Source organism: Torulaspora delbrueckii, chromosome 7, assembly GCF_000243375.1.
Source record: "Torulaspora delbrueckii CBS 1146 chromosome 7, complete genome".
NCBI lineage: Eukaryota > Fungi > Ascomycota > Saccharomycetes > Saccharomycetales > Saccharomycetaceae > Torulaspora > Torulaspora delbrueckii.
In genome coordinates, this window is record NC_016507.1 from 899,832 (window position 1) to 924,111 (window position 24,280).

The 24,280-nt window shown below is 41.2% G+C and overlaps 9 protein-coding genes across 9 annotated transcripts; 5 read left to right on the forward strand and 4 right to left on the reverse strand.

The window, feature by feature from the left end:
• Positions 1 to 69: 69 nt before the first annotated feature.
• TDEL0G04870 (MATE family efflux transporter) lies at positions 70 to 1,536 on the reverse strand (the record flags this gene model as incomplete). The annotated part of the gene is made up of 1 exon (XM_003683017.1): positions 70 to 1,536. The coding sequence occupies one exon, from the start codon at positions 1,534 to 1,536 to the stop codon at positions 70 to 72; it is 1,467 nt and encodes a 488-aa protein (XP_003683065.1).
• Positions 1,537 to 2,039: 503 nt separating this feature from the next.
• Positions 2,040 to 3,380, forward strand: TDEL0G04880 (agmatinase; the record flags this gene model as incomplete). Its single annotated transcript, XM_003683018.1, has 1 exon — positions 2,040 to 3,380. The coding sequence occupies one exon, from the start codon at positions 2,040 to 2,042 to the stop codon at positions 3,378 to 3,380; it is 1,341 nt and encodes a 446-aa protein (XP_003683066.1).
• A 292-nt stretch (positions 3,381 to 3,672) lies between these two features.
• Positions 3,673 to 5,485, forward strand: TDEL0G04890 (Zn(II)2Cys6 transcription factor; the record flags this gene model as incomplete). Its single annotated transcript, XM_003683019.1, has 2 exons — positions 3,673 to 3,750; positions 3,809 to 5,485. 2 exons carry the CDS (start codon positions 3,673 to 3,675, stop codon positions 5,483 to 5,485), a joined length of 1,755 nt encoding a protein of 584 aa, XP_003683067.1.
• A 362-nt stretch (positions 5,486 to 5,847) lies between these two features.
• Positions 5,848 to 6,426, forward strand: TDEL0G04900 (uncharacterized protein; the record flags this gene model as incomplete). The annotated part of the gene is made up of 1 exon (XM_003683020.1): positions 5,848 to 6,426. One exon carries the CDS (start codon positions 5,848 to 5,850, stop codon positions 6,424 to 6,426), a length of 579 nt encoding a protein of 192 aa, XP_003683068.1.
• Positions 6,427 to 8,931: 2,505 nt separating this feature from the next.
• TDEL0G04910 (bifunctional protein GAL10) lies at positions 8,932 to 11,040 on the forward strand (the record flags this gene model as incomplete). Its single annotated transcript, XM_003683021.1, has 1 exon — positions 8,932 to 11,040. One exon carries the CDS (start codon positions 8,932 to 8,934, stop codon positions 11,038 to 11,040), a length of 2,109 nt encoding a protein of 702 aa, XP_003683069.1.
• Positions 11,041 to 12,922: 1,882 nt separating this feature from the next.
• On the reverse strand, positions 12,923 to 15,013 carry TOG1 (Tog1p; the record flags this gene model as incomplete). The annotated part of the gene is made up of 1 exon (XM_003683022.1): positions 12,923 to 15,013. The coding sequence occupies one exon, from the start codon at positions 15,011 to 15,013 to the stop codon at positions 12,923 to 12,925; it is 2,091 nt and encodes a 696-aa protein (XP_003683070.1).
• Positions 15,014 to 15,318: 305 nt separating this feature from the next.
• PUG1 (Pug1p) lies at positions 15,319 to 16,338 on the forward strand (the record flags this gene model as incomplete). Its single annotated transcript, XM_003683023.1, has 1 exon — positions 15,319 to 16,338. One exon carries the CDS (start codon positions 15,319 to 15,321, stop codon positions 16,336 to 16,338), a length of 1,020 nt encoding a protein of 339 aa, XP_003683071.1.
• Positions 16,339 to 18,935: 2,597 nt separating this feature from the next.
• Positions 18,936 to 22,211, reverse strand: TDEL0G04940 (uncharacterized protein; the record flags this gene model as incomplete). The annotated part of the gene is made up of 1 exon (XM_003683024.1): positions 18,936 to 22,211. One exon carries the CDS (start codon positions 22,209 to 22,211, stop codon positions 18,936 to 18,938), a length of 3,276 nt encoding a protein of 1,091 aa, XP_003683072.1.
• A 385-nt stretch (positions 22,212 to 22,596) lies between these two features.
• TDEL0G04950 (uncharacterized protein) lies at positions 22,597 to 24,135 on the reverse strand (the record flags this gene model as incomplete). Its single annotated transcript, XM_003683025.1, has 1 exon — positions 22,597 to 24,135. The coding sequence occupies one exon, from the start codon at positions 24,133 to 24,135 to the stop codon at positions 22,597 to 22,599; it is 1,539 nt and encodes a 512-aa protein (XP_003683073.1).
• Positions 24,136 to 24,280: the final 145 nt, after the last annotated feature.

Consider the following 24,280-nt stretch of genomic DNA (forward strand, 5'->3'; position numbering starts at 1 on the left):
CGATCAAAGATTGGCGACATTTCTTCAGAGATACGCTATTTACTCTCCGTCTTAGTGGATTTCTACCTATTATGAACCTAGCGAATTCCTTTTCTGCGCTGATTGCAAAATCGCAGGCCAATTGGACCTGAATAGCACGAAATAACCCTCACTTATGGCGAGAATTGAAACACCAATTCCAATACCTATCCATAGACCCTTCAGACCTAGCCCTGTTTTGAAAGCCAAGTGCAGCGCCAGCGGTACAGCTATAACGTAATACACGAATATATTCAGAGCGCTGCCAATATGCTGACGCCCCTGCCCCCGAAGGCAGCCTGCTAGTAAAACATTTGAGCAGTCGAACAGTTGGTTGATACCCAAAATTCCGACAGAAACAGTGGCGTACTTCACAACCTCTTGGTCAGTAGTGAAAATGCGAACTATGTTAGCTCTGAAAATAAAAACAACCAAAAAACTCAGAACTCCCACAACTAGAGCCAAATTGAGAGTAATTCGACTTGCCATTTTAGCCATATTTATGGATCCTGCACCCACATGATACGCAATTCTCGTCGAAGCAGCAACAGAAATACCAAATGGGATTTGAAATAATAAAGTTGCTAGCGAGGATGTAATAGATTGTGCTGCCAAAGAAGCCGTTCCCAATCTGGAAACGGATAAGGTTAAAATTTCAAAAGCAACGAACTCCGAGAGCATCATAGCCGTTCCATTAAGAGCCAAATTGAACATGGTTCCCCATCCTCTCAATGCTTCTTGCAGATTGATTCCATCCCAACATTTTTTGCCATCGATGAATCGAACGTAACAGAGTAACAGTAGGCTCATTAGCCAATAAGAAATAGAGGTCGACAATGGTGCTCCGTACAACCCAATACCGAAATGCTTATTCCACACCAGTAAATAATTCAAAAGCAGGTTTATTGGTGCAGCTATGAACAGGCAGTACTGCCCAGCAACAAAAATACCCTGGGCTTGCAAGAACCGCTTTCCCGTTTCGAAGAAGATATAGCCAGGAGCACCTAATGACATGCCTCGCAGGAACTTTTCTGCTAAGACGGCTAATTTCCTATCCGGAACAATGAGAGCGAAGAGGTGAGAAGAGAAACACCATATGAAAGCCATGGGAATGTACGCAGCGAGAATCATGCAAGTGCATTTTTGGAAGTAGATGCCTACCAGATCATACCGCTTGGCTCCATATGCTTGCGCGCACAGCGTGTCGAGACAAGTTGCCATTCCGTTGAATATGGATACGCTGACGTTAAACGTCATGATCGCCAGCGAGACTGCCGCCAGTTCATCTTTGCCAATGTGCCCTACCGAGAAGATAGAAACCAAAGTTAAGGAAAATTGGAGGAAGAAAGTGGTAACGAGAGGTAAGGATGCCTTCAGAATTATCCAAAACTCTTTGTTTCTATGACAATCTTCACTGGGATTCTCTTGGATTCCGTTAATACTATCATATCTACGCGAGGTTATCACCAGCTTTGATTTCTGATCAGGTAATACCTGTAAAATGGGATCATGTTTCATTAGTATGAATGAATCGGACTGAGTTGTATCCAAAGAGCCAAAGTTGACATCAAAAATGCTTTAAAAAGTCACTCTTAGCGTTAAATACCAGAGCTGATAGTCTTTGTTCAAACCAAGATCAATAGTATTTAATGCAGAACGAATCAAGTTCAAAACCCGCGGTATAGAAGCGCAATTTTGTACTTTGACATTACATCAATTGCAAGATATCGTCAGCTTGAGCCTTGACCCAATAGCTGACTATTCGGATCATTTGCTGGCTCTCCTAAAACGATCTTTTCTTCAAGAGATGTTATCAGGGCGATAAGAAATTTTGCGCGGGGAAACAGAATTCCGGCGCTTAATTTTAAACGCTAAGTTTTAAGCTAACATATGCTACAACCTGACAGCTACATCCTAGCTGCCAACGAACGGTAACCAGATTTGCTTATAAGAAGTCACTAAAAAATGTTCTTCTCTTTCAATACTCTTCAATTTTTTCTTCCAACAGACCAGTGACCAATATGAAAATCACTAAGAGCTGCCTCTTACTATCGTCAGCAGCTTACATCCAAGCTGCTTCAATCCCGGAGCAGATGTTTCTCAGCTGTGAACGCAGCGATGGAAATCCCAATCATCAAGCTTCTCCTCACACCAAAACAACTGGCAACAAGTCATTTTTGGATGCCTACTTTGGCAATTTCTTGGATGGCGTTGCGGATGCTGTGACTGTCAAGGGTAAACGTGAACCACTTCCTCTCCCAGATGAAATTCGCGGTCTTGCTGTCCATGACAACTACGAGTATCCAGACCCTGACGATCTGAGAGATATCAATGGCTCAGCGGTTCTTTACCGTGGTGGTGAATTTGGGTACATTGATACCTTCGCTCATCTTCCCTTGACCAATTGTTTTGATCCTGAATTGTACGAAAAGGAATCCTTTGATATCGCGGTGATTGGTGCTCCATTTGATTCTGGAGTTTCCTATAGACCAGGTGCTAGATTCGGGCCATCAGGTATTAGACTTGGTTCCAGAAGATTGGCTCCCGCTTACTCTGTCTATAACGAGAAGCTAAACCCTTACAAAAACTGGGCAAAAATTGTTGATTGTGGCTCACCACCAGTGACTCCGCTCGACAACAGAATCGCCATCGACCAAATCTATCGTGCCAACAGAGCTGCAGGAAAACACTCTGTTACGAAAAAAAACAAGTTTGATCATCCTAAGATTGTCACTCTTGGAGGTGACCATACCATCACCCTTCCAGCAATTAAAGCTGCTTTTGAGAACTGGGGGAAAATCTCAGTCATTCATTTTGACTCTCACTTGGATACCTGGAATCCTTATTACTTTGGTGGGAACGTCACGGACTATCAATCGTTGAATCACGGTACGTATTTGCACTGGGCTCATGAAAAGGGTCTATTATCTGATACGTCTATTCATGCTGCCATTAGAGGCCCCTACCCTGGTAAAAAAGATGTTGAACACGACATTAGTTGTGGATTTGACAGAATTTTGGCCAGGGACATTGACAAGATTGGTGCAGACGGAATTATCAAAAAAATCAAACAAAGAGTTGGGGACAGCCCTGTGTACATCACTGTTGATGTCGACTCTATGGATCCTTCGACGGCTCCTGCTAGTGGTACTGTCGAGCCAGGTGGATGGACTTCCAGAGAACTACTAACCGTTCTAGATGGATTAGACGGTATTAACATCATAGGAGGAGATGTTGTTGAGGTTTCTCCACCCTACGATACCGCAGCCGAGATTACCTCAGTCGTTGCTGCCCAAGTGGCCGATTCCATTATTTCCCTGATGGTTTTACAAGGAGAGTCCGACACAACTGACAGCGAGTAAACTTGCAAGAGTTTTTATCATATATATGTGCACACATACATTTCGAGATATACTTATATGGATGTGATCCAATTTTATAACAACCTTATTCCACTCATGACTTAAAACCAGTTTGACATGTAATAGCCTTGCTCTGCTTACATGTAAGTTTCGTGGGGGTAAATGTTCTTGCATCGAGGAACTCAGTTGATATCTTTTTTCATCAAAAAGTGTCAGATTAAAGTATTAAAGAGTTTGGTTAACAGACGTCGAGGTAATACGGTTAAGGCTAGTCGTATGTGGCGGAAATCTGATGGCCAGAGTGAGTGGTACGCCGCGTAAAAGATATAGCCACAACGGCTGCAAAGAGTGCAAACGAAGAAAGATTAAGGTACGTTAGTGTAACTCCTTCAATATACGATTGAAAGCTAAGACTAACTAATGAAAAGTGCGATGAAGGGAAACCAGTTTGTTGGCATTGTGATAGACTTGAAAAAAGTTGTCAGTACCTACAAGTAAAAGAAGCTGAATACAGTGTTAGAAAAGTAACTCACTTACCTAAAGCTGGGAGTATACAAACTGCATTATATGGGGAAGAAACTAATAGCGGAGGTACCCCTGCAACTCCAGTTGTATCCAGTACTGGCAACAGACCTCACGAGGTAGAGGCTGGTCAACTACATGATTCTTTCACGGCTTATTGGGCTCCCTTGTTGGCAAATGATCTTAGCGATTTAGTTAACTCAACTCTAAGTGAGATGACGGCTATTGAGGAGCCTGAAAGTCCGTTTTACTCAATACCAAATGGAATCACTCCTGGCAGTTCTGCCTCGGTTGAGCAGGTCATGTTTCAAACCAACGTTCCTTTCAGCTACTTGAACTTGACAGGAGAAAACCAATTCTATATGAAAGAATTCTACAACGAGTTCTCTAATGTTATTTTACCTTTCCAAGCCAGTTCTGACGGCATCATGATTAATCCTGTCAGAGATATATTGATGATATATGCACGAGACTCGCACTATCTCCTGTACGCACTGCTGGCTTGCGGTGCTCGATCATCCCATCGTAAAAGCTCTTTACCTGAAGATCAGAGTAGCTATAAGCTTTATTTACGGAGGTGTTTGGAAACTTTAACTGCAGCCATGGAACGGGACATGATGGGAAGCTTGGACTCGATTTTATTAACTATCCTCGTTTTAACTTGTGACAGCGCATCGCATACACGGCAAGAGTGGAGAGCCCATCTCCGCGGTGCTAAAGATCTGCTTTCGAAGAATGATACGCAGAAAGCACACTCGATGATATTTTTTTTATGCAAATCGTGGTATTCTTCTATCGAAATACTGGCGGGATTGGTTTCTCCAAAAGGAGGCACTCTCAAGACTGGCGAAGAGCTTGATCTTCTAATATGCAATCGACTGGAAGAAGTTAGTGCGCTGCGCAAGCTGAACATTGTTAGTGATGAGGGTTTCAGCTTGTTTCATGGGTATTCTATGGAGCTGGTCGTAATAATGAAAGACCTCATCAAGATTCTTAGAAGAGAAGGGAAGTCTCAACAAGACTATTGTGCGATCACTGAGTTGATTAGCAGTGTGAGAAAGCAATTGGATTTTCAGGTTATTGACAAAAGCGGTATTGTCCCCAACAGTCATCCTTACTATCCTAAGGAGATGAATGAGAATAATACGAGCTTCTCCAATAATATCGCAGTAACCTATGTTGATGGTAAAAAGCTCGCTTTGTCATGGTTAGATATATCCCATCGTTCTTATGCACTGGCGGCTTTACTAACTATTTTCACCAAGCTACTGAACATAGATAAGGGAAATGCGTTCGTTCAATCGATGGTCGAAGACTTGATATCTACAGCTTGCTGCTTTGATGGAACCGGTGGCTTCCTAAAATCATACTGTTACTTTGTGCTGCAATGGCCTATGTTAGTCGCTGGTACCAACAGTACTATGGAGGAGCATAAAATTAGAGTAGAGACTTTCTTCCGGCTTGTAGCACAGCTTGGCTCTGGATCTGCAGGTTTTGCTCTGGCCCGATTGCGAAGGATTTGGACAAATGGACCAGCAGCAGAAAACGAAACAACTAATGGAATTGATATGGTAACCTACTGAATGAAATTGACTACTAAATATCTTCCTTAACCTTAATGCCTTAGCTCTATTCCTTCGTTTCCCTGCTATCGTACACCTGAATCTGCTTCTGTCTATTTGATATTCAATGGAAAGATTTGATCAAATCTCTATGTCCCCTGCAAAAGTACGAGCGGTATTATATATGAAGGGTAAGTACGTGGCTGACTTTAATATTCCGCCAAGACATCTCTTTTAGCATTTTTGACTGGACGTTTCGTAAATTATTGGAAGCTTTTCTAATTCTCAGAGAATGTTTGTTCGCCTTGAGTATTTACCCCCATGAATTATTGGCCAATACGCAGGTTGTGGCAATCGAAGTGGAACTCATCATAAGCTGGCTGATGCGCCAACTGGTACCAAGAAATTGTAAAGCCGTTCCGCTGATTACGCTATCGGTGTATCACATATTTCCTCTTATTCCAAAGGGACTTGTTGTGGATGATAATTTGATGCTCTTCCTATTTATCCGGATTTATAAATTTTGTTACCACAGTTGGTTGGTACTTTCTTTTGCCAAATTTCTAAGATGGCTTGCAAACCGTGGTCGCTTGGAAGAGTCCTTTGACATTATTGTTGCCGCTAAAGGTAATCGTGAAGATGCACAAGTCAAGTTGCAGTTAGAAGAGATGAAGGAACAGGTAATGATCGATCGAAAAGCTGTCGACTTCAGTTACAGGCGCCAATTCCGTAAGAAGACCATCAGAAAGACAATCATCAGCGTTTCTGCTCAAATATGGCAACAACTTTGCGGTATGGACGTTATGATGTACTTTATGGTCTACAATTTCAAGATGGCCGGTTACAGTGGATCAACTGTCTTAGTCTCAGGTTCCATTCAGTATGTTTTGAACGTTGTCATGACCATCCCAGCCCTTTTCCTGGTGGACAAAGTTGGCCATAGGCTCGTGCCTATCACATAAGGAATTTTGATGTTTATTTGGCTTTTCGTCGTGGCTTGATTGCTAGCAAACTTCGGTTTCAGAACCTGATGGTTTTGAATGTGACCAAACCGTTACCATTAATATTCCATATGTACTTCTACCTACCATTACTTCGTTCTGCTACTGTCAGAATATTCTTAGTCGGTTTCAAATTGTTGAGTGAACCGTAAAGAGTTCTAACTGCCGAACGAGCTGCCACTAGATTAAGAACCTTGGACAGCGAGGTTCACTATTTGAAGATTGTGAAGACATTAACCTCAGGGATTATATATATTACCTTTTCACAAATTATAGATGAAGGATGTTTCCTTGATATTTTCGCAGAGAATAACTCCATTACCATAAAATGTGTTAAGTCAATCCCCGCTGAGAGGATGTGAGATTGTTCAAATTCTCCCTGGGTTATGAAAATTCATCATTCAAAATTAAAACCGCTTACGTAACATCTCATTGCATAGTTCATATAAACAGCTTCCCGTTGTTTATATGAACAATGATAGCCTTATTAATCTTGGCGCCAGTGATCTTGGGATAGCACACTCTACAAACTTGTCAGTTGGAGCCTGCCTAACACGTCTCCACCTGGACCACCAGGGACGAAACTGCCTGTGCAACTGCAATACCCGTTAGCCTAGCACCGTAAACAACATTGGATCTAGCGATCGCACATATTTCATCAGTTTGGGGACAGGAACTGTCGTACAGCTTGTCAAAGGATTCTTGTGATTCATCCATCAACTCTCCAAAGTTGTGGAAGAGATCTTCGTCAGAAACAAAGTAGCACGTACTGGTCAATGATCTTAACGCTTCCAAGACTTTTAACCCGCAGAGTAAACCTGTTTTGCTCTTCGATATAGTCTTAAAATTTCAAATCTAACAGGAAATATAGACAAGTGCTCTCTACCGAACTCTTCAATGGAAGATTTGAAGCAGCGACAGGGTCGCCAACCGCGTCGCTTTTACTTTTGAAAGTGAGAGTCTCTTTGATTAGCGCCATAGTCCTAGTCAAACATTCGACCCTGTATCGATAAAATTATCCCATGGTAGCTTCGTGATATTTGGCGTGGTAAGCGTTCATAGAATCTCTCAAGTTACCCTTAGGATAGTTTTCTTCCTTTGGAACTGTGCGGTCGTCTAACAAAGATACACTAAGATACACTATAGTTTGCTGCCAGAACGTGTTCAGCGATTGTAGCCTTCAAAACTCTTAAGCTGTAATTAGTTGGAGCTGTTTCGTACTTCTTGGCAACGACCAGTGTATTCGCGATCATAAAAGTCATTTCATAGTTTCTCAATTGTTGAAAGCCAAACGCAGTAGCCCTCAACTTTGGCTTAAATTCAACATACAAAGCATTGCCCTCCTTACCGCACACAGAAGCCTCTTGATTTATACCATCATTAATAATACCTAAACAGTGTTGGGCAAGGACGGTGATCCTCGTCAAGTCTTGTTGGGCCATTTTATAATTCTCTGCCGTAGCACAGATAAAGGCAGCAGACGAAAACAACCTCTACCTGCTGAAACTGTTCCTTGCCAAAAGTCTTCTATGCCTTCCAAAGACGCATAGCAAATTGTCTGAGTAGCAATTTGCTTCAAGAATTAGCGAGTCTCTTTCAAGCCGCATTTAAAGTAGTTTGACCAGTTGAAAATTGATGTGTAAATCTGAATAAATGCTCGATCGGTGGGCACATTAATTTTCTTCTATCAAATTTCACGTCGTCATTAGATAATACAATAGTGTCCGAGGCCTTAATGACCTTCACAGCGCACAGCATATCTAAATCAATTGCCATGGGCAATACCGAGAAATCACAGTAGCCGACATGTTCGCCCGTCAAATTCACACGAGATGAAGACCTTGAAATAAAATCGGGCTCAACACCATACGTATTCTCAGACTAGACACCACTGAAAACACTCTCCCTCTCTCATCTGCTGGCAGGTTGAAGTCTAATGCAACGGTAATCATCCGAGCGGATATCTAAACGAGTTGTGCTTTATGTACTGAGTCCAGAATGTAAATATGAGCAAGCTGTCGCTTCCAGTTAAGTAGTTTTTTTCAGTCTTCTTCAACCAGAATCAACTTTCCAACCAGTTGCTCCACTCTTCGATAGAGCATCTTTCCAGGAAAATGAGTCAAGAGCACACACGGCTAGCCCCCGACGACTAGTCCCCCACGCCAATTCTCGTAAGTCTGGGGAAGCTAACTTGTTCTCCATATTACGGTGGTCAGATTTAAAGCTCCTTGATGCACCAAGAGACAACGCGAAACACAATGATCCAACCGGTAAACGGGGGGACTGGCCTCCGATTGGTGAAAAGACCACTAATAATCTACCAAGCGGACCAAAATAGCTGGAATATCCCACATGCTATAGGTGAGCTTTTCTTATGTATATAAACGAGAGATGAATTGTGTGGTTGGTCGAATGGAATGGATTGAAGGCCAGTAGTAAGGCACTAATACTTTAAGATAATTGATAATGACAATGACTGAAAGTAAAGTATCAGGCAAATATGTGCTGGTGACTGGTGGTGCAGGTTACATTGGATCGCATGCAGTTGCTGAATTGATTGAGAATGGATACAAATGTGTTGTGGTTGATAACTTGTGCAGCTCATCCTACGAATCTGTGGCTCGGTTAGAGTTAATGACAAAACATTACATTCCATTTTGCAAAGTGGATCTATGTGACCGCGAAGGACTAGAAAAAGTGTTCCAAGACTACGACATTGATTCTGTCATTCACTTCGCCGGTTTGAAAGCTGTCGATGAGTCAACCAAGATTCCTTTGAAATACTTTAACAACAATATAGTGGGAACTTTAGTTCTTCTGGAATTGATGGAGAAGTACCATGTTGAAAAGCTGGTGTTCTCGTCTTCGGCTACAGTGTACGGAGATGCCAACAGATTCCCTAATATGATTCCGATCCCTGAAGAGTGCCCATTGGGTCCTACTAACCCATATGGTCACACGAAGTTTACGATTGAGAAGATGTTGCAGGATCTTTATGCCAGTAACACGAGTACATGGAAGTTCGCTATTCTGCGTTACTTCAATCCTATTGGAGCTCACCCTTCAGGACTAATTGGTGAGGATCCTTTGGGTATTCCAAACAACTTACTGTCATACATGGCTCAAGTCGCTACTGGCAGACGTGAGAAATTGTATGTGTTTGGCGATGACTATGATACTAGAGATGGTACACCAATCAGTGATTATATTCATGTGGTAGACCTTGTCAAGGGTCACATCGCGGCATTAGAATACTTGGACGCTCATAGTCCTGATGGACTGTGTCGTGAATGGAACCTGGGATCAGGCACAGGTTCGACTGTTTTCGAAGTCTACCGCGCCTTTTGCAAGGCGTCCCACACGAAAATTCCCTACGAAGTTACTGGTAGAAGACCTGGTGACGTTGTAAATTTGACTGTCAAACCAGAAAGAGCTCAACGTGAATTGAAATGGAAAACAGAGCTGGATATTGGTGTCGCATGTTCTGATTTATGGAAATGGGCTACGAAAAATCCTTCTGCTTTCCAGTTGAAGGGACTGAAGGCTGAATTTGCTGGAGCAGTTAATGACTACGATAACAGATTTACCACACTTGGAGCCGGTTCAAAATTCGAAGCTACTATAGCCAATCTAGGTGCTACTCTTGTCGATTTGAAGGTAAACGGTCAATCAGTGCTTTTGGGTTATTCGCGAGCTGAGGATTATGTTTCTGATGGTGGTAATTACATTGGTGCTACCGTTGGTCGTTTTGCGAACCGTATTAAGGAGGGTCGGTTCACTTTGCAAGATGGTCCTCACAAGTTGACGGTTAACAACTGTGGTAACGCTAATCATAGTAGTATCAGTTCTTTTCATCTCAAGAAATTTTTGGGACCGTTGACTGAGAATCCTTGCAAGGACGTTTACACTGCTGAGTTTCTTCTGTTAGATGACCATTCAATACCAAATGAATTCCCGGGCGACTTAGAAGTCCTCGTAAAATTTACTTTGAACGTTACCGAGATGTCATTGAAATTTAGTTATCAAGCTCAGTTAATAAATGGTGAAGCTACTCCAATCAATATGACTAACCACACATATTTCAATTTGAACAAAATTAACAATGAACAATCTATCAGTGGTACAGAAGTGAGTATTTGTTCAAACAAATCGCTTGAAGTCAGTGAAGGAGCATTGATTCCTACAGGTAAGATCATCGATAGAGATATCGCCACATTTGACTCCGCCAGACCTACTACTTTGGGTGAAGATGGTCCAACGTATGATTATTGTTTTATTTCTGATGATAACAAAGACTTAAAATCGCCCGACTCAAGAAGTCAAAATGAATTATGTCCCATCTTGAAGGCCTACCATCCAGAATCGAAAATTACCATGGAAGTCTCAACCACAGAACCAACGTTCATTTTCTATAGTGGTGACAATCTTTTTGGAAAATTTATACCAAGACAAGGATTTTGTGTCGAGCAAGGGAGATATATTGATGCAATTAACCGTGATGACTGGAAGGACTGTGTTCTTCTAAAACGTGGCGATGTTTACACTTCAGAAACCCAATACCGCTTCGAGAACTAATATGTCAAAATGCGGTGATCGATGTTGTCCTGTACTTCAATACAAAATAGAAAATTTATAAATGATGAAAATGAGTATTAAAAATAGCCCTTGTCAATTCTAAAGTAAAACATCAGAATTCAATCAATGTTGAACAATAAACTATTGCATAATACCCCTTTCTTTTGAAGGCGCTTGCGTCGATTGCTATGGAAGAAAAATATGCCACTTGGGTTACCTCTCATGATCAGATAATTGGTAGGTTCACCTTCAAGAACTGAAAACAACTTATAAAGCCAACAATTTTGATAGAACGACTGTCGCCTTTTACCAAGAATAGAGAAGCAGGTTAAAATGAAAGAGAGAATTAGAATTCAACATTTCACTTGATTCATCTGCGCAGAAATAAAAGTGGATTATTGACAGTAGTACGGGGCCAGAAGTATCCCCTGGACAGTCTCTCAAGAGATCCATTGTTGGGGTCCGATTGGAATGAATGCATATCTCAAATAAGTGCATACAATTATGGGGGTTTTGAATACGGACTTGAATAACAGAGGATACTATGGTGCAGGCTCTCAAACTTTAACCCAGAAAGCTGTTGGGATTGGTCCTTCTGTTCTACCCTGTGACAAGATGTCCCACTAAAGCACCAATATCCGATTCGTTGCTTTTGGGTTCTGATCTTGTCATCTCACAGCTTCTTGACAGTAATTTCGTTGACTTTCACAAATACTTTCCAATTTTCTACAGGAAACCTTTTATGCAAAGTTACCGCAATCAGTCTGAACTGTGCTTTTAACACTAATAATAGATATTATTCAATACCGTTCTCGCCATGGGAGCATGGTGCCAGATACTGACCTTTTTTTACCAAAAAAATGCTAAATCTCATCTTGGGAAGGAAACGTTCGTATCAGGCCTCACATTGGCAGTGGCGCTCACTTTATTATGCAAATATGTCGAAAAGAGGCAAAAGTCTAACAGTATTTACATCATGGATATGCATTGAAAATGGGAGTATTGTTAGGTCTTCACAAAGAGCTGTCGCTTGCAGTGACCAATATTTTGAAGGGCAATACAGGATGATATGGTGCTATTTGAGTATTCAAGTGCATGATATGGCCTTTCACATGGTAGGCCATTGTGGCCTACCATTTTTTATTTGAAGGAATACGTAAGGATATCGCAAAAAAATGTCGTCGATGACTGAGAGTGAGCTCGACTACAGAACTATCAATTTATTTTGGTTTCATTGGCAGCGTCAGATTGTTTAAAGTCTTTGATAGACTTTGGCACAATATAGACAGAAGCTCAAAATATGAAACAGCTTCCTCAGATGTTCCATGAATATGGACCTTGAAATCTGACATGCGATAAATTTATCTATCTTAATTGCCAATAAACAATCTCATCAAAATCATCTGAGAGAATTTATCTGCTATTGAAGGTTCGAGAGGAAGTTTCAATTCACTACTATAATCTTGGAAGACAAAACGATCAAAGGTTTGATGGCCTGCAGAGATCCTTCTGATTTAACTTCTCCAATAGCAGCGCTTAGAGATGTCGTTCATCATCTGCGGCAGAACTGCGGAGAGATCTTGAACTCTTCGTCAGGAAATGAACAATGCTTCTTCATGCACATTGTTATAGTCAAGTTCTAGGCCAGTCATTTCGTGCCAAAACATGGCAAGCAGAGTCGATGAATCTGTTGAGGCAAAGAAATCGACATCTGTATCAGCAACTGCAGTAGGATCGGACGGGGCTAATATGATCTTAGGGATTTGATCAATGTGACCAGACTGACTTTTCATTTCTTAATCGCTGTGCAACCTAATATCTTCTGATTTCATTTTACTGTATTAGTATAGAATAAAGAAAAAGGCGACTGCTTACCACTTGCTCAGAGTACAGCATATAACGAGCTTTTGCTATCCATGACATTTCTCCCGACTTTAATGATTTGAGCACCGGATTCTTCGGGAACCCCGAAGAGCTGTTCTTTGGTTTTTCTTTGAGATCCCATGCATGCTTGACAGCACATACGCGCTGTAATGAAGCAGGCAACACTACCAAGCAATGAACGATGTCGCAAGTTTGAGTTGTTACCAAGATCCGTAAGGCGGCCACAGATTTCACACATGTTGACAAGAAACTTGTCAGAGCTCGTTCTATTTGTTCCCAATTGGCCACCATCTGAAAGGCCATGTTTAGCATGAATAAATATATATATTTTGCCATGTTCTATTAGTGCTTTGGTATCTTCAAGCTTAAGAACATTTAACAATGCATCTTTAGAATTTTCGAAGAGATGCTGGGCACTTCGCCTCATTAGATCAACAACAAGTGATGCTTCCTTGGTGGGAAGGCACTTCTGCAACCTCGTGAAAAGGCTACATAACTCCTGAGATATGAATACACTTGTAGTCTTGATGAACATGTAAAGTCGATGGCATCGTTGCTCTTGCAAATTTGATTGTACGATAGGAGTCACTTTGATGTCAACTAAGCGGAAGGTTTCAACCAATTGATGGTGACGCTTTTTTAATTCAATTAAAGTTTGATCGGAATTTCTCCAAACATCACTGGAATAGCGTCTATAGGCTGTAAACTCTTGGCTATACAGCATCGATGAAAATGCAAAGGATATAGTTTTTGCGAGCAAAATATAACCAAAAGACAAGCATCCTTCTAGATTAGACGCCTTTAGATCAACGCCCTCAGCCAAGGCAAGGCAGTCCATTTCATCATCGACTTTGAGACACATCACCTCACGAGGGAACGGGCAATTGCTTGTTTCTTCGGAAAGTATTGGGGGTTTCCCAGTGCTCATTGCGCTCCACCTGTCCCACCAAAAACATTTCCACCATATCTTTCGCTTATTGTCAGCTGATTTTTCATTGATTCCAACATTGTACTCCCAGCGGCCATAACCTGAATCGAGAAGCGATCGGCAAGCTAGAGCAATCAACATACCCGTAGACTTGGAATCAAACACCCAGTACATCTCGTCAATGATCTCAATCAGAATGTCAGGAGAGGGCGAACGTCCTGGCCCAGTAAGGACTGACAGACCGAACGCTTTGCAGCATAGTGTGGCAAGCTTTTCAACGGCTTTAATATATGACTCGATCAAAGTTGACTTTAGAATTGGTTGGCAAAAAGCCTTTTGCAAACAGTGCTGTATATGGCTGCAAGAGTGAAGCATATCAGAACATTTTCTCATCGGTTTCTTGCGAAATTGAAATATCTCATTCTCGACATTGCAAGGCAACATGCAAAGTAAATCTTCAAATTGACTAGAAATTTTGCTATCTTGACCCAATTCTGGTTCCAGGCTCATGTAAATTTCAGAACTAAGGTCTAGAAATTTTAGGTGAAGGTACATTGTCTCCCGAGTCCCTCGATAGTCCTGAATTTGAAGTAGTTTTGTCATCAAATGGCTAATTCCAATTGACGTAAAATAAACTAGCGGTGTGTACATCCCAAAGTGCGCATTGAGTGGTGGATCAACATTTGAATTTGTTCCAATCGGAAACCTATCAAAAAGGTGCGGTTTACTGACCATTGCTGTTTCAATAGAATGAGTCCCAGTGTAGCTTTCAATTGCGTCATATTGGATTTGTGTTATAGACTCTAAGTCCACCTTCTCCACTTTTTCCAATGCTAAGATGGCTCCTTTGATATGATTCTTGACTTCTTGCGAGTTAGCGGACAAAAGTCGATTTGACAACCCTGCTAGAGAATCCTTCAAAGATGACAAATCATGGTTCAACTTGAACGGTGATTCAAAAAAAGACGTATTCAATCTCTTAGGTTCTTGAGAATGAACACATTTCAATGCAGATGCCACACAATTTAGACATGGGCTGATGTTACTACATTTGATTTTTCTCCTTCGACAGTTGTCACAAGCCTTCGGAGTCCTGGGTGCTTTCACAATTCGACCGGGAAAGTTCATCGATTTGTTCATCACAACAGTAGACTCATCCATCTCTTAGGTGTTCAAACGAACCGTTGGTCCCAGGTGAGGTTGATAACATCTGCCGCGGCAAGTCTTATGCACGTGCCATGTTAAAGTTATGAAAAGCTTTTTCCGAACCGTGGTAACTGCCCTGCGGTAACTGTCCTGCCGCGCCAGTGCCACTCGACCTCCCATAATAAATCATTAAATCATGATAATTCAGACAGTATAAAACCAACCAACTGGGCCATAACTCACCAGTAATTTATCAGATACCACTCCACTATCTTTGCTCGAGTAAAGGCTGTTTTTCCCATCCATTAAGGCAACTTATCATGAGCGAGGATTCTAACACTTCAAATGACTCCAGTGGTTACCAACTTTATCATTATGTGCCCAATAAGGGAGCTGCAATTCTCTTCGTGGTTTTATTCCTGCTAGGGACTTTTGTTTCTGCTTTCCAGGTTTTTTTTTGGGCCCGAAGAACCTCTTCGGTAAGGATGAATGAAGCATTCGAGGTTTGTTCTACAAAGGATTTGGGCAATACAGAAACAAAGTTTGTGGGAGAAACATGTGTGAGGTATGCATCTGTTAGTAAACAGGATAGAAAGCTCAAGGTATCCTCGATCTCATGTTGCTTCATACCCTTTTTCATTGGGTGCATATTTGAAGCAATTGGTTATGTAGCGCGTGCCATTTCAGCTTCCAATAAGCAAGCACTAGTACCATTCATTATTCAGTCGGTTCTCCTGCTGGTCGCACCGGCGCTTTATGCCGGGTCAATTTACATGCTTTTTGGGAGGCTGTTACGTGCAATGGAGTGTCAAAAGTTGATGCTCGTTTCTTCAAGATTTGGAACTGCTGTCTTTGTCACAGGCGATGTTTTAAGTTTCTTGTTGCAGTCTGCAGGTGGCGGTCTAATGGCCAAAGAGGATCAGGCAGACACTGGGAGCCGGCTGGTGATTGGCGGTCTAGTGGTGCAGATTGTGTTTTTTGGCTTTTTCATTATCAACGAACTACGTTTCTCTGTCAGGGTAGATCCAGTCTGTCCCTTTTTCAGGCGTCTATCTAGGAAATGGCTTTATTTTAACTGGGTTCTGCTCATTTCGAGCCTGTTGATTATGGTGCGGTCCATTGTAAGGCTGATTGAGTTCGTTGAGGGATCCGATGGCTTTATTATTTCACATGAAGTCTTTATCTATGTCTTTGATGCTCTTCCTATGTTCTTAGTCATTGTATTATTCTGCGCAGCACTATATTTTGGAAATATATTCAGTGTGATTGATGAGTGTCGAAATTCCAAAAATGCCGCCATTGTACGGCATCCTATTCAATTAGAAGAAGAATCTTTCTGAGTTGCATCGTCCAACTTTGAGAACGTCCAACTTGATCCAGTTAGGTAGATTGTTAGTATTTAAAAATTCTTAGACTTTTCAGCCGCATTGGACAGAAAATTTCTTGATCAGAATTTATAGTAAAGAAGGGAGACAAGGTGTATGCATTTGTACATGCGATTTTGCACATTGGTAGTGACACACACTGGATAATAGAAATTACTCTCCCACGAGTAGTTCACTTTTGTACGTTTATATTCGTGTACAATCAGCGATTCCATCTCCACCAGCTGGCAAAAGCCATTCAATGTATCTTAAAGATTGGGAACTGTTCAGCGAGCACAAAATATGTATTGACAAAGTAAGGTTAGTTGATGGTACCTCTACTCAATCATATTTCAAACTTATTTCAATCTTATGGATACCTTCTGTTGTTCCTGTGCAAAGGTGAAGAATAAAATATGACTAGTGATAGGATGCAAGAATAATTGGGACATACTGAAATTGTAGATGGCGGGCTACTAACACAGTTTCTAAAAAACAGATTCGGCTTAGACAAAAAGATCATGCATTCATCGCTGCCATGGAAAGATGGCAATGTGGTTAGCAGGATTCTTTCACTTTTATCAAGGATGAATTATTTTGTACCACAGACCCCACAGCTGGAACTTTCCCTAGTGTATCCAAACTAAATATGCGTTATCCTCGATCACCTTTAGCCGCCATCACCAGAGGAATAGTAAAATCAAAGCTATTTCGTTTATTGGGTTTGCGAAGGATATTGCTCCTGGGCAAGATTAGAAGCTGATTCAAATCGAACTCGAGAAGCCTTAATGTGTAGTTGTGAGATAATGAGTTTAGAAACTTCTAGGATGGAAGTGCGAAATTGCTCGATCTCAAGAGATCTTTCTACTGAGAGAGCGATAGAATGCCTGCTGAACTCAATTGTTGGAATTCGAATACAACCACAATCAGTAGTGTTGATTTCTTCGTCACCGATGTTGCTTACCATAAGAATGATATACTTGAGGTTTTTGATAGAACCTGCCACCTTGCGCCGCAGGATAAATCCCTTGTGTAAGAGTAAGGGAAACTAAGTTATAAGGACCTATTACAAACTAGCCAAATACGACTCATACTTTTGGCAAATCTAAAGAGTTGTTAAATGATAACGACAGACTTTTTATCTAGATGCAATCAACTTCAATCGAGGTTAAAATTTCCTCTCAAGAGTTGCAAAACAACGAGGAAAATACTACTGACAGGGCAAGAATGATGTGCAATCCGATATGCGGCTGTAGTTAGGATATGCTTATGGCTTGAATAGATTGGTGTACTTTGGAAGCATGTTTGAATGGATGGGCAAGAAAGAGTGATCAGCACTTGGATCAGCTCTTTTCAATTTGCTCTATCCAAGAACAGCGCTGCAAAGTGTTACGTTTTCCAAGAAGCTGAGCCACTCCACTAGCTGATGTCGCGATTAGCTATCTTGCCTGGACAGATATACTGATAAATTTCATCTTAGTCAATGAAAGGGGGAAGCAGCATTGGCAATTTAGGAAAACTCTTTGACTATTTAGACATGCAATAAACTTTTCCATACACATCACTAATAAGAAGAATGACTCAACTGACTCGATATGCCGCTTGAGATGGTTGTTGCGACAGCCATTAGATAAAGAATGTGAATGTCTTGAAGAGTAGAATGTGCTGCGTCGGGAGTAAAAAGGTATATATAAGTATAAAAGTAGTTATTGGGATGATAAGGATTTTATCTAGTTATATCATAGTAAAAAGTGCAAAAGGGAAACATCGTGAAAGCATCGTATTTCTTTTAGGTGTTACGTGAAGCAATAAGGGATAGTATAGTAGGATATCGTATTAAGGATGATTTATGTGGCCCATGATTATATTCCGTATATTTTTTCCCCTGTTGCTTTGACTTGATCTTAGACGAATAGCAAGAAGCTTTTTTTACACTATTATTTTTCTTATTTTGAGTAAAGGTATCTCATTAAACTGCAACTTACACGTAGGTTGTTTTGCATTCAGTGTTCTCAGGGTTCTCATCCTGCCATTGGCAGCAGGAAATGCTTTATGTCCTGTAACCCGTGGGGAAGGGCCTATAAGTCCCTCATCCTGTTCACATTACTAGTGTATCTTTCACAAGCTCCATCACATTCTACTATCTTAGCTTGAGCTTTCTCCCCATCAGGTCGTCTATTATAGTATCTGTGCTCAAAAGGTCCCAAGAGGGATGCTTTGGAAGCTGAATCTCACTCAAAATTGATCTATGGCTTGATTAATGGATATTAATTTACTCTATTTTAAGCCACAAGGTAGCTCACCATTACGAGACTATCCCTCTAAATTTCACCTTGATAAGTACTATGGGGAAGTGCATAAATATGGTCACGACTGTCTGAAAGTGTTCGTAGTAGATCTCACTCGACTATCAGCAGCAACTTGGATTTCTTGTACATGAGGCACAATGGCTATAGTCTTAGCAACATGGGTAATCATAGCCAAGATATAATCTGAAGAAACAAAGGGAATGCAATGCATCTCTTCAAGCCAAACGTTCTCTTTCCTTACCTAAAATTTCTTGAGAAGTTTTCTCAGTCGGAGTCACTATCACCGACTCGAGTTTCACTAGTGTTGCAAGGTTTTTTGTCTATGGAGAGTGGCTGAACTTCTCCTAGATAATCGAGCGCATTGAGGTTTTGTTCTGAATCTGCCTTGGTTTTCCGAATCCTGGGCGACAATCTGAGATAGACTCTCTTGAAGTATTTGTACATCTCTATTCCCAACAGGAACACAAATGTGTAAGCTATTGCCAATGCCCATTCGTATCCTATCGGCCCATGCAAAAAGACCTTAGTATTTATCACAGGGATGTAAACCACTGGGAAGGCAGTGGCGAATCCTAAAGTAATAGACCAGAACAAGTACTTATTAGCTACCAGATCTTTGAAAAATTGTCTGACAGGGGGTCCTAATTCTGGATGCATTCTAAAAAAAGACCTTCTAGCATCCATCACTTCCCAAGCTAAGATCAGCTCGCACCAGGTTAAGGTTGCAAAAGTTGCTGAACGAGCCCGGAAAATACCTTTGCAGGAGAAATTATCTTCAGTGTTACAATTGTGACCTAATTGACCACCTTCTGTTCCATAAAGAACAGTAGTGAAAGTGGCCATACAACTAATCGCCATTAGTAAACCATATGAAAACATGTCAATAATAACTTCCCATGTAAAGATACCCATCTTAGAATCATTAGGCGGTCTTTCCATTAAATCAGGAGCTGCTTTCTCTAGACCCAGTGACATAGCAGGGAAGCATGCTGTGACAATAATAACCCACAAAACTTCAACAGGTGAAAGAGGGTAAACAGACATTCCATCGTTATCGAAGAACGATATACCAACGATCATGAAAAGGGTTTGGGCCCAATTACCGGCAAGCAACTGAAGAACAAACTTCTGGATGTTGTCTGTCATCCTTCTACCTTCCTCGACAGCGTTAAGTATGGATGCAAAATTATCATCGCTCAGGACAATATCAGAGGCATCTTTGGCAACATCAGACCCATTAATACCCATTGCAATTCCAATATTGGCCATTTTCAAGGACGGAGAATCGTTAACCCCATCTCCAGTCATAGCGCAAAATTTGTCACGACGATGTAGTGCTTCGATCATACGTACCTTTGTTTGAGGCGAACAACGCGCAACAACCAGGGGTAATGATGGCAGTTTGTCGATTTGATCATTCGATAGATGGTCAAACTGGGTACCCGTCATTATCATGCTATCTACCAGCTCTTTCGAAAACTGACCTAAATTTTGAGGCAAAAGACCAATCTCCTGGGCGATTGCTTTGGCAGTCCCTGGAAAGTCACCTGTTAACATACGGACATTGATACCAGCAGTATGGAACTTTTTGATGGCACCTTCTGTTTCTCTCCTTGGGGGATCGTATATTCCTACTAGTCCCAAAAAACATAGGCCAGATTCTGCAAGGTCTCTGTGATTTTTCATCTTTTCCAGTTCTGTATCTGAAAGATCACTGGGTAAGGTTTTCTTTGCGAGTGCCAGCACTCTCAAGCCCTTAGAGGCTATTTTTTCAACAACATTTTGAATAAGGATGGAATCTTGCTTCTCTAGTGGTACCGCATGTTGCTTCTTGGAGCCAGGAGTGGGAGCATACCATGAAGAACAGCATTTCAAAACACTCTCTAAGGCACCCTTAGTGAAAACGTTTATAGTTCCGTCAATTGTATTTTTGTAAGTTGTTGACATTCTTTTGATTGTCGAATCAAATGGAAACTCCATTAAAAAGGAATATTTGAGTGTACTTGATTGAACGCTCTTCTGAACTGTTTTCTCTGATGATGAATCATCGCTATTATTTTCACCAGTAGATTCGTCGGTAGTAAGTAGAGAGCGATGCATGCCCATTCTCATAGTAAAAACCCGTAAAGCAACCTCAGTTGGATCGCCATGAGCCTTCCATTCTCCTGTCCCATTCTCTTGGTATACTTTTGCGATATTTGCTAATGCTGCGGTTTCGAGCCACTCAGTGAGATATATAGAACCGTCAATGCTCGACACCTTTTTATCACGATACTTGCTCTCAAAATCATTGATACTTACAACCTCTTGATCAGAACTATCTGGACTATCGAGTGGAGATACACCAGTTTTTAGACTTACCTCACCTACTGTAGGATTAAAAGGCTCATCCGTACTACTTATTTCGATAGTACCAAGTTTAGGTATCCATATCTGTCTAGCCAACATTTTACCTTGAGTCAGAGTTCCTGTTTTATCCGAGCAGACATCATTAACAGCCCCGAGAGCTTCTAAAGAATCTAATTTTCTAATGATGACATTCCTTTCTGCCATCACTGCCGCACCAACTGACATCGTAATTGTTAAAACCACAACTAAGGAAGATGGAATCATTGATAGGGCAACGCAAATAGCATACACAGCCACACCTCGGTTTACATGAAAGCTTTGAGAGGCAAGAACAACAATTGCAAATACAACTGCAACGCAAAATAGTAAAACAGCTAGCATCGAAAGCTTACGATGCAGAGGAGTTCCAATGGTAATTCCAAGAAATGCACCGGTCCCACGCTTCAAGGTTATCCACCACCGTTGGAAAAAACTTTTGGTAGGATCCCGACATATTATATCATCAGCAGATCTAAGATATTCAGCAATCTTACCTATTTCTGTGTTAAGCCCCGTGTTGACCACTATACCTTGTGCCCTACCCTTTACAACGACGGAAGATGCATACGCCATATTAAACCGATCTCCAACCGGCACATCTTTTTCCGCATCATACGTGATGTTCGCATCCTTAGCGACTGGTAAAGATTCACCTGTTAAAAGTGCTTCATCAGTTTCAAAATTATTGCAGTTTATCAAACGTAGGTCTGCAGGCACGGTATCTCCAACCTTAACATAACACAAGTCGCCTGGGACAAGTTCCTCAGATGCAATTTCTTGTTCAGAACCATCTCTTAGTAGATGAGCATATGGCGTGCTGAGCGCCTTGAGAGAATTCATAGTCACTGTCGCTTTGTATTCCTGGAACAAACCGATCAGAACGTTCAGGGCAATCACAAATGCAATCACCCCGCCTGTTATCCAGTCACGAATACCAAAAGATATAGCTGAAGAAATTACCAGCACCAGAACCATGGCATTGCAGACCTGGTGGATAACCATTGTTTTATAATCGATCTTTGAATCATCAGAAAGACTGTTTCGTCCAAAAATTTTCTTCCTGCTTTCCACTTCACCTTGTGAAAGTCCCTTTAGAACATCTACATTCAAATCTTTTGCCAGATTTTCGACATCATGAGTATGTGCATTCATTGGAGCATTGTCAAAGAGACTCACGAGAGCGCTAACCTGCAAGTTTAATGAGAGTGTAGTAGGACTATTTTATGTTCAGAAGAAGGATAAATGGTTGCAAGTCATATCTCTCATCTGCTCTATTATATATGAATAATTTAAAAATCCCAGTTCCCATCTCGAAAAACCATTTCCGGCGGAAAGCGTTCTTATTGCGCTCTCACTTAAAAGTCAAAGCGCAATTTATCACCTATCACGTGATGCGCAGGGTCCAGTCTAAAGCCATGAAAGAACAGGGCTAGGGTTATGTGAAAGGTAATTTGTTTCCAGCCCATCCAGAATATATTCGGAATAGACTCTCATTACCACTCGGGTGTTATTTTCCCTCTTCTCTTCTGAATAGTAATTAGCCTGTATACTTTCCTCGGTAATACATTATAGATGCGCGCGCTAGTTGGATGCCTGCTGCAAAAAGCCCAATAGCAGATAACCCAATGGCAAAATAATATACATATCTGTAATATTTGATCAGCTCAATCGAGCTCAAACTACGCAGAGCGGAATTGCATATTCCTGGCCAAAAAGATATCGCATAATTGAAAATCCCATTTGTTAATACGGCTGTCATTTCGTGGTATTTCGAAGGTAATTCATTCTGCAGAATTATTGCGGAAGAAGGAAAAGAAAAATCCAGGCCAAGCGCTAGGAATATCATCGAGCCTAGAGTTGAACGAAAATAAGACTGATGAATGGGTGTCACACTTAATATTATGATGGAACAAGTGAAACCGAGAGAAGAAAATAATAAGAATAACTTTGGCCCCGTGCGCTTCACTAGCATAGAGATACCAATTTCTGCAACGTATCCACCAATTACTAGAGTAAGGTAGGTTGATCCAGCTGCCAAAGGGGAGTAATTTCTCAAATTTAAGAGAAAGCGGAAAAAGTATCCTGACCATATACCATAAGTGCCCCAGCCAAAAAATATGCTTGCTAAGACTAGTGATACAGAGGCGTTGGTAAACAGTTCTTTGGAAAACACAGGATCTTCAGAGAATTTTAGCTCAAAGACTAAGAACAGCAGTAGAAGACAAACAAACACGACAAGTAGTACTATAATGTGAGACCAATTGCTGCTGGCTACCGCGGCTAGATTGCACGCAACATTCAACATCAAAAGCCCGCAGCTCCTATTAGAGAACCAACCCAATCCATTGAGGCATGGTTTATTTTTTTTGGTAATATTATCTGGGACACTGTAATAGCTCAGAGCTAAGGTCAAAGTGGCAGCGATCGTGTATGTGTAATACGCCCACGACCAGTTACTTTCAGACCGTGTCACACAGATCCCGGAGAGAAAGGTGCCCAAAAATGCTCCAGTCGAAGCACCACAACCGATTATAGTGCTTAGAATCGTTTTCCTATGTGCTTTTGCTTGCGATTGATATCTATAGTCATAGGCCGCCGAAAAATTGGGTAAAATTAAGGCCATTCCAACTCCTTGAAATGCCCTACAAATGACATAAAAGATGCTGCTTTTGGAATACCGTGATAATCCGCCCAATAAAGAGCTCAAGATGAGAATGATATAACCACCCAATAGCGTTTCCTTATAGCCGTGCACTTCTCCCAATCTTCCACCGATGAGCATAAATGATCCACAGACCATGGGATAGCTGTTCAGGAGGAATTTTCCATGAAAGCTGTCGGATAAAACATTCACGAGAGGTAGAATCATTGTACCACCCGCTTGATTAAATGCCTGAGCCATCACTCCCGTAAAGACAAAAGCATACTCTTTGCAAAGAAAATGGAAATTGCTTGATTTCAGCCAAGAGCACCTGTCATATGCTTCTTTCGAACTTTCTTGATTGCAGCTTATGCTTCTCTCCGTGCACTCTGAAAAAAATACGTACTGATCCTCTTTATCATGTTTTTTATTCATTAATAAACTTTCTGGTTCAGATTGAAGATTGACCACTTAGTCTTGCCCTCTCAGTATGAACGATCAATTATAACTTCTATCTTTCTGAAGACGACATGGACAACAGCTAGTCTTACCTGATTCTGCACAAGAAGAAAAGTTTTCA